Source organism: Mandrillus leucophaeus, unplaced genomic scaffold (assembly GCF_000951045.1).
Source record: "Mandrillus leucophaeus isolate KB7577 unplaced genomic scaffold, Mleu.le_1.0 Scaffold207, whole genome shotgun sequence".
Classification (NCBI taxonomy): domain Eukaryota; kingdom Metazoa; phylum Chordata; class Mammalia; order Primates; family Cercopithecidae; genus Mandrillus; species Mandrillus leucophaeus.
In genome coordinates, this window is record NW_012102110.1 from 32,108 (window position 1) to 41,646 (window position 9,539).

Consider the following 9,539-nt stretch of genomic DNA (forward strand, 5'->3'; position numbering starts at 1 on the left):
CCTGGCAAACACAATGAAACTCCGTCTCTATTAAAAATACAAAAATTAGCTGGGCGTGGTGGTGGGCGCCTATAATCCCAGCTACTCAGGAGGCCGAGGCAGGAGAATCACTTAAACCTGGGAGGCAGAGGTTGCAGTGAGCCGAGACCATGTCAGTGCACTACAGCCTGGGCAACAGAGCTAGACTCTGTCTCAAAAAACAAATAAATAAAAATAAAAATAATACATACAAATGATAGTACTGGATTATAACCTATAGAATGAAATAAGAATCCATGGGTCCATACTGATATAAATAAATGAATGGAAAACAAACAGGGGTAAAGGGCAAGTTCTTTCTTACAGTAGAAGGTGAACAAATATAGAAGAAATGATGGAATTGGAAAATCACCATCTGCAACCACCATAATAAAAACTGTTTTCAGCAAGGATCATCAGTGGTGACAGAAGTATTTACTGCATGAAACTTTGATGAGGAACAGGATAGCCTCAAAATACCTCCTACAAGTTCTTATTAACCACAAAGTAAAAAACAGTAACTTTACAGTGAAGACTTACCTTAAAGCAAGTGATCAAAGTTAAATCACCACTGAGTAGGATATGACATCATGTTTGTGGTATTTTTGCCAAAAATTCACAATATGAATCTAACAGGAATATCAGACAGACCCAAACTAAGGAACATTCTACAAAATGAATGGCCTGTTCTCCCAAAATGTCAGTGTCCTGAAAGACAAGAATAACTGAAGGACTGTTCTCAACTAAAGGAGATTAAAGACAACTAAAGGCAATGCATCATCCTTGACTGGATCGTGGACCAGAAAAAAAAAAAACAAAAAACATTATTGTTCTATTTTGCTATGAGGACATTAGTCAAACAAGTGGCAAAATTTGAATAAGGGCTGTAGATTGAGTAAGGGCTATAGATTCAGTAACGCAGTACTATACCAATGTTAATTTTTTAATTTTACTAAGTGTACCATGCTTATGTAAAAGAACGCACTTGTTTTTAGGAACTTTATATTTAGAAGTTAGGGGCCTTATGTCGACAATTTACTCTCAAGGTTCAGAAAAACTTAATATGCCTATGTATGCACAGGCAGATAAGAAGATAAAGTAAATGTGTTAAAATGTTAATATTTGAGAAATCTGGTTCAAAGGTACATGGGAATTATTTGTACTATTTGTGTAACTTTTCTGTAAGTCTGAAAGTATTGCAAAACAAAAAGCTTTAAAACATGCTGTTGGATGAGGGGGTGGAGATTCCTTTTACACCTCTTCCAGGGACAGGTACATACCTGGCCTTGTGTGAGAAAGTTGGCCATCAGCGCTCCCTTCACAGCATTGTTCATATCACAGTCTGAGAAAATGATGAGTGGAGATTTGCCTCCAAGTTCCAAGGTAACAGGTTTGATTCCTTTAGCTGACATCTCCATGATCTTACAGAACAAGAACAAGGTATTCAGAACTTTAACACAAATTATATTGCATGCTAGGTCAACTAGACCCTGAACCTACAAAATCAGCTTAAACTGTGTGTGACCTGTAGCCTTATTCTTGTTAATATCCTTTGCCTTTTGTCTACTAAAATTTCTATTCTAGAAAACTGAAGAGAATCCACAGAGTTGCACTGACATTGGAAGAGGGAGCTCATTTAAAAAATATTGTCCCAGCCTGGGCAACATAGCAAGACCCTATCTCTACAGAAAAATAAGAAACTTAGCCAGGTGCAGTGGCACATGACTGTAGTCTCAGCTTCTTAGGAGGCTGAAGCAGGAGGACTGCCTGAGCCCAGGAGTTCAAGGCTGTAGTGAGCTGTGATTACACCACTATAATCCACCCTGGGCAATAGGGTGAGACCCTGTCTCAAAACAATAAAAATAAAAAATACTGTCAATTCACAGGACTGTCATAGCCAGAAATTATTCTGTTATTGCTACTGTGTTTAAGGCTGACAGAGTTCAGAACACAAATTCATGTCAAAATAATGAATCTGAAATAGCCTGAGTAGAAATCCTTCCTTCTATACAAGAAATTAAGTCACCAAACAATACAAGTGGCAGCCCAGGCCCCTGTCCACTCAGACACATCCTCTCCTTAGGCTGGAGCTGTTAATTTCCACCCCAACCTGGCCTAACACAAATCACCCCATGTGTACTCCCTTTCTCCCTTCACACTTTTATAGGAAACTTCACACCTCTGCCTAATAAAATCTCCTTCCCATTCCCAATTCAGGCTAGGTAAAATCAAAAGAGAAGCCTCCAAAATGTACTCTGGGTAGGACCAACTTTGCCATATCCAAATGCCATGTGTGTTGACCAATACTGGTTTCATCCTCACCTTCATGCCAGTGGGCACACTTCCAGTGAAGGAGACTTTGGCCACATCGTGATGCTGACACAGAAACTGGCCCGTGGCAGCCCCTCCCTGCACCACATTGAAGAGCCCAGGAGGCACACCAGCCTCAGTGTAGATTTCAGCCAGTAGCAATGCAGAAACAGGTGTAAAGGGAGAAGGTTTAAAGACCATGGCATTACCTGCATAAACCCAAGACACAAACATAAAAAGACTTTCTAAGACCAGTGATCCCCTGAAAACAGGACTAGAGGACAATTCAAGAACGATTCCAATTGTTTTCTCTTCCCCAACCAAATCCTAGACCAAAAATGTTATTAATAACCACATTAGTTTGTTTTCATGCTGTTGATAAAGACATACCTGAAACTGGGAACAGAAAGAGGCTGAACTGGACTTATAGTTCCACATGGCTAGGGAGGCCTCAGAATTATGGTGGGAGGTGAAAGTCACTTCTTACATTGGTGGCAGGAGAAAAATGAAGCAGCAGCAAAAGCAGAAACCCCTGATAAACCCATCAGATCTCGTGAGACTTACTCACTATCACGAGAATAGCATGGGAAAGACCAGCCCCCATGATTCAATTACCTCCCCCGGGTCCCTCCCACAACACATGGGAATTCTGGGAGATACAATTCAAGTTGAGATTTGGATGGGGACACAGCCAAACCATATCAATAAGTAAACAAATCTTGCCCTTTTCATCTTGGTTTCTCTCATTAAACAGATCTCAAACCCTACAGTTGCCCAGTCTCATATTTGCGTTTCTAGGCCTTTTCATATATATTATCTCATTTAACACTTTCAACAGCAGTATGAAGTAGGTATCAGTAGCCCCATTCTATAAAAGTTGACATTGAAGACCAGAAAGGTTCACTTGATGAAAGTCCCCAAAGCTAATGATTTAATGCTGGGCCTATTTTTCCTCTTTCACAGCTGTCTCTCAAAGAGAAACAGGCTAAAACAAGAACATGCAATGGCAACAGGACAAAAGCTGTATTTCAGTATAACGTCCTAATAGTAATGCTTTTTAACATTATAGTTTTTTTCTAAGATATAATTAGTCTTCTTTCCTCAAAGATTCGTCTCCTTAAATACTGTAAGAAAACTATTTTATGTTAATCAACCAGAGCTCCTCTTTGATAAGGAGCTTATCAAAGCCTTGCTTATTATTTCTCTTAAGACCCAAATGAAGAAAGGAGTTTACCTTCTGCTTCGCAAATGAAGTCAAACTCCTAAGTGCTAACTCCTACATTAAAATTCTTGTCCAGAAAGGAAGAGAATTTATAAGTAGCACAAATCTAATTCAATTTAATAAGAAAAAGTTAAGTTTCTTCCTTTTCATATACAAAATTAAATAAATAAAACCTGGGAATATCTAGACATGATTGTGTACCACCTAAACTATAAGCTCCTTGAGGGGCAAGACAGGGCAGGAGCCAGCCATGTCCTCTGAGGCTTTGAATATCCCAGAGCAGGCCCCTTCCGATTTAAAGTGTGTGTTTACAGAGAGGTGAAGGGTAGAGAATGGGGAGAGAACAAATGAGAGAATGAACAAATGGCTCTCAAATGGAGGGATAATTTGTTCTTACCACAGGCTAACGCTGGAGCCGACTTCCAAGAGGCGATCTGAAAGGGGTAGTTCCATGCTCCTATTCCCACACATACCCCAAGTGGTTCTCTTCTGGTATAACCAAAGGATCCGCCTGGGAGCTGGATATGCTCACCTACGGGGAAAACAGGAGTAAAACAGGATGCAGGTCTGTGTTCCCTAAGATTTCACCAACATCTGTACCAGTCTGACTTGTATTCTAGTCAACACAGCCTCCCCACTGCTCCCAACACACCAGGCTCAACCTGTCTCCATTCTTCTATTTGTTCCAGTCATTCTTCCACTGGCTCCACATATTCTCTCCACATAGAGAATCCTGCCTATCCTTCAAACACATGTTCATCCAATTTGATTTAACAACGCTCTAAGAATTTACTGAGCCTTTATTAGATAGTTTAGATGAAACAAAATGGAAATGAGAGGAACACTCAACAGCAGGGGAAGCATGTGAGCTCCCTGCAACCTTCCTAGGCCCTACCAACCATCCAATATCAGTTGTCGAAAACTTTATACACTGTCAAAAAAAAGCTTGCTAAATAGATAAAACTGGTAAATATGACAAACTGATTCTTGTGAAAACTGGTTTTTCAGCAATTTGGTCTAAAGCTCAGGTATCATGCTAGGTGCTTTACATGCACTATCTCATTTAATCCTTAACCCAAGAAGGTAGGAATTACTATCTACAGTTTAGATTAGGAAACATAAAGTAATTCCCAGGCCACCCAAGTAGAAAGTGACAAACCCAAGACTTTCACCCAGTTCTGTCTTAATTCCAAAATCTTTGCCCTTCACCACTAGGCCCTGCTCTTCTGCCTCACTATCAGCTGGTCACAGACACCAGGTGAGGACTTACCAGCCATGGATGCAGCCAAGCCCGCATAATACTCCAGGCACTGCCAGGAAGTGTCAATGTCCAAGCGGGCCTCAAAGATGGACTTGCCATTGTTGATGCATTCCACAGTGGCAATTTCATCCTCTCGTTCCTTTGGGTAAAGCAGGAGACTAGATTTAAGACATATTCCAATATGTCTTGATGTAATTAATGCTTAAATAGAATACATTGCTCAATTTTTAAAACTAAAAACAGTTTTCACTTTAAATGAAAAGAAATGGCAGTGTTACATTTAGAAGAGAGATAAAAGCTTATAGCTGAACAGCAGCAGCCCTGTTCTTCCCTTGTGAATTAATTGACAAAGATTTAAGACCACAACTTTATTTCAAGATCAGCCAGTAAAACAAGGGCAAGACCAGGCAGGAATGAACCCATGCCCTCTGAGGCTCTGAAAGTCGCAGGGCAGGCCCATTCTGATTTGAAGTGTATATTTATTGAAGAGGTGAGGGGTAGAAAATGGAGAGAAAATGGATGGCTCATAAGTGGAGGAATAATTCATTTTGGAAAATGAACGTAATACGTATATGTACATAAATATCTACATATGTTTGCTCATATATGGTAAGAGAAAACAGTTCTTAGGGAAATTATACAAAATATTCTAACACACAATTGCATTTAAGAGGTTGTAATATACATCACTTTAATTCACCCAAAGAATTGCGGCATATTCTCTTCTAATACTTTCTAATACTTAGCATTCAATCAATAGTATTTTCAAATACTGTTTCTAGTTCTGGGCTCCACAACTTACTAAGGATAAAGATATTCAACAGATGGTCCAGGGATGAGCTTAAAGGTTTAGGAAATTAGACCTAAAAAAGAACGCTAAATAATGCCTTTCTTTGGTCTAAAGATGATAAAAGAATTGAATATGTAAGAAATAGGCAGTTGCTATTATGGGTCCAATATAAAATAAATAATAGGGTGAATATCAGAACATACATAAAAGATGAATCAAGCAACTGACAAGAAGGAACATTCTCTTTATAAAACTGATAAGCAGTAAGGCTGGCCAGAAGCAAAATGGAGTGCAACAGAAACTAACTCAACCATCTAACCACAGTACAAAGCTCAGAAAAGATGAAAGTAGGAATATGAAAACCAATATGAAATACAAGACAGGACAGTTGGATAGTGAGATTTGGACATGCTGTATTTCTATAAAGACCAGAGGTATAAAGTGCTTTGACTCATTCATTCTACATTCATTACTAGGGAAAAGAGTATCAGTCCTGTCTATCCCTTTAAGAGCTTACTCAACTAAAATGGCAAGTTTGTACATTTTAAATAAATATTGGAATTATTGAATAGACATGTTCCTTCAGAAAGGATAACGTGTTTATAATCAAACCTGGTCTAAATTAAACTTTCTTTTAAACCAACAATTTACCTTCTCCCTTCCTGATTCTATACTCAACAAAACAATCTTTTGACAATTAACTTGTTCCCCAGTATGCTGACACTAGAAAGAGGTTACCCTAGGAGGACAACACACATCAGTTCTTACACCAAGCATAAATTATTCCCCACTCTTAAGTTTCTTGAGTACAATTAACACGAAAGCTTTCCAAAGGTATAATCAACCATAAGTAGCTTAAATTTTGTTTCTTGAATTCAAGAGGAAACCAGGCCCTAGAGAGGCTAGTGCATTAATTGGTTGAATAAAGTGATGAATCAGTACAAAACATTTCAAATACAGGGAAGAGATATTACACTGGCAATAGTGAAAGACAGTTCTGCTTACACTTCAGTGTAAGAGTGAACAAAAAGGAAGTAATCTGTGATTCTATCGCTGCTAAGTCCTGGAACATTTACTAAGAGAATAGAAACTTACTCTTGAGATTTTTTTCTCTTTTAAAATAATGGATAGGAAAGCAGTTTTGGTGACTCTTTTGGGGTTTCAACTCTCACAGAAAATTCAGTTTACTAGATGGCCTTGGGAAATTTTTTCTGTGTTATTCTATTATTCTCCATCCTTATTAAAAAAAAGTTATCTACTAAAGAGCAGTAGGAGATCTTCTGATATAATATGTAAGGATCATCAAAGATGTCTCTGACAAAAATTTCTGCCAGCTACTATTGCAAGAACAACCATAAGATAAAATTGTTCACCATAACAACATACTGCTACAAGTATTTCTTAGGAAATACATGTGTTGTTCCCAACCCTGTTCCTCTTCTATATCACCTTGCTTTACAATATGAACTTGACCAGGTGTCCACTGGGATAGAAGCCAAGGGTAGGTCCCTCACTTCTCCCTTTCACTTCGAACCCCTCAGCAGGCCTTAATGTCTAGCTTTAAAGCCCAACAGACTAGCTCTTATATTTACTAGTTATATGACCTAAGACAAGCTATTTAACCTTTCTGAGCATTTTCTCATTTCTCAAATAGGTAAAATAGCTATATACATCCTAAGATGTTTTTGATAATATAATTATGTACAAAAATCACCTTGCTCAGAAGGAAAAAGCTGGAGGAAAGGAGAGATAAATTATAGTACAGTCCGCTAAATGCTAAACATGTAAGCACAAGACGCAAGAAAAACAAAGGAACAGCACCAAACTCAGCGTCACAGCACTGCAAAAGCATGAGGTGTGAGAGTATACACATGGTAAAGGAAGAAGGACCAGTAGTGCAAGACAGCTGGGTCTTACAGTGTGTGAAGAGAAAAGACAAGGCTGAAGAAACAGGGCCTGAGGGCCATGTTAAGGAGGGGGACCATGTCCAGTTTTACCCAGGGATGTACCATGATCAAATGTGCGTCTGTAGGAGGAACACTCTGGTGGCGCTGTACAAGACAAACCAACCTGGGCCTGGACTTGAGGCAAGCAGATAACCTACACACACACTCTCTTCTCTATTTAGATAGTTTTGTCATCATTTTAAGTAACATTCTCCTTCTCCTTTTAATCCAAATGATAGCTACTTCACAAGGGGTCTCCAACTGAAAAATGACTGGGTCTCAGACAAGATCTGTACAATCTGGTAAAAGTACCAAAGGATCCAAAGTAAAAATGAGAAGATATGGAAAAATGTTCATTTCCACTAGGAATCAATGAGCTTCCAGCCAAAATGGAGTAACAGGGACCAGATTCACTCTCCCACCTTAAACAACTAAAAACATCACATAAAATACATGAACCATTTTCAGACATCAGACATTAGGCAACTGAAGGCAGTGGTCCCTGGAGGAGGGAACCAATGAGATGAGCCCTACAATTGCTGCAGCCTTCTGCCTAAGTTTTCAGGCCACAGAGCAGGGAGGAGGAAGCTAAGTGGCGCCCAGCAGACACAGGAGTTGAGAAGACAGGTTGGGAGTTTAGGGAACATTGAGTGACTACAGTTCTTCAAGGCTGAGTATGGAAGGGAAAAGAGCTGCACAGATAGAGAACTCCAGAAATCTGCAGATTCCCCTTTGAGTACCAGTGTGAGAAAACTACCCAAGACTGGGAAAGGGACTACCCAAGAAGAAAAGGTTAAAAAAAAAAGGTTAAAAAAAAAAAGCCCCACAGGGCCAGGTATAGTTCATGTTCTGACCAGCCACAGTGAGAAAACCTCCTTAACACCCAGATTACAGAATTAAGCAGTCAGAAGGGTATTGAATAACAGGGCAAAATTTGCTGATCCAAAAGCAAGCCTTCCAAGGATCAAACTGATTCCAAGTAACTTCACTGTGCCCCAGAACAAAGCTCAAGAATATTTTTTAAAGTACATGACTATCCAGCACCCAGCAATATAATATGCACTAGTGATTCACTAGAAATCATAAGTCTAGTGATCAAAAACTACCAGGCGTGCAAAAAGCAGAAAACCGCAACATTTAACCAGGAAGCGAAACTAACCAATAAAAACACATTCAGAAATAACACAACAGAACTAGTAGACAAGAACATTAAGTTATGATAGCTATACTCCGTATGTTCAAGAAGGCACAGAAAAACATAAGCATGTTAAGGAGAGCCATAGAACACATATATAAAAGACTTAAATCAATCTAGAGATGAAAAATACACTGGATGAGATGAACAGCAGATAAAACACTATACAAGACCAATGAACTTGAGTCACAACAATAGAAATTACCTGAAAACAAAACATGCACACACAGGGGGTGGGAGGGAAGGCTCAGAAGGAGAAAAAAAACCATAAACACACCCAAAAACTGGAAAATGAACTGAGCATCAGTGACGTGGGATAGCTTCAGGCCGCACAATATATTTGTAATTGGAGGCCCTGAAGGAGAAGAGATGGAAGAGGGGGAAGGAAAAAAAAAAAGATCTAAAGAAATGATGGCCAAATTTTTTTTCCAAATGAAACAAATTTACAGATCCAAGAAGGTCAATAAACCTCAAGGAAAATACATAAGAAAAAAATTGCACCAAAAGACATCATAATCAATTGCTTAAAACCAGTGATAAGGAGAAGAATTTTAAAACAGCCAGGGGTAGGTGGAGTACATTACAAAGATACAAAAATGAAAACGACGTAAATTTCTCTTCTGAAACAATACAAATTAGAAGACAGTGGAGCAACATCTTTAAAGTACTGAAAGAAAAAAACTATATACCTACAATTCATTCAAAAATTAATGCAAAAAAAAAAAGACTTTTTTAGACATACAGAACCTGAAAGAGTACCAACAGACCTGCGCTATAAGAAATGCTAGGCTGGCGGC

General features: G+C 38.8%; 1 protein-coding gene across 1 annotated transcript in view; it reads right to left on the reverse strand.

The window, feature by feature from the left end:
• The window catches only part of ALDH9A1 (aldehyde dehydrogenase 9 family, member A1), a 40,362-nt gene that overhangs the window by 19,401 nt on the left and 11,422 nt on the right, over positions 1-9,539 (reverse strand). The window contains exons 3-6 of the mRNA XM_011979969.1: positions 4,821-4,950; positions 3,948-4,082; positions 2,341-2,537; positions 1,239-1,439 (exon numbers count right to left, since the gene is read on the reverse strand). Coding sequence (XP_011835359.1) covers positions 1,239-1,439; positions 2,341-2,537; positions 3,948-4,082; positions 4,821-4,950 — 663 coding nt within the window. The remainder of the gene's footprint in view (positions 1-1,238; positions 1,440-2,340; positions 2,538-3,947; positions 4,083-4,820; positions 4,951-9,539) is intronic.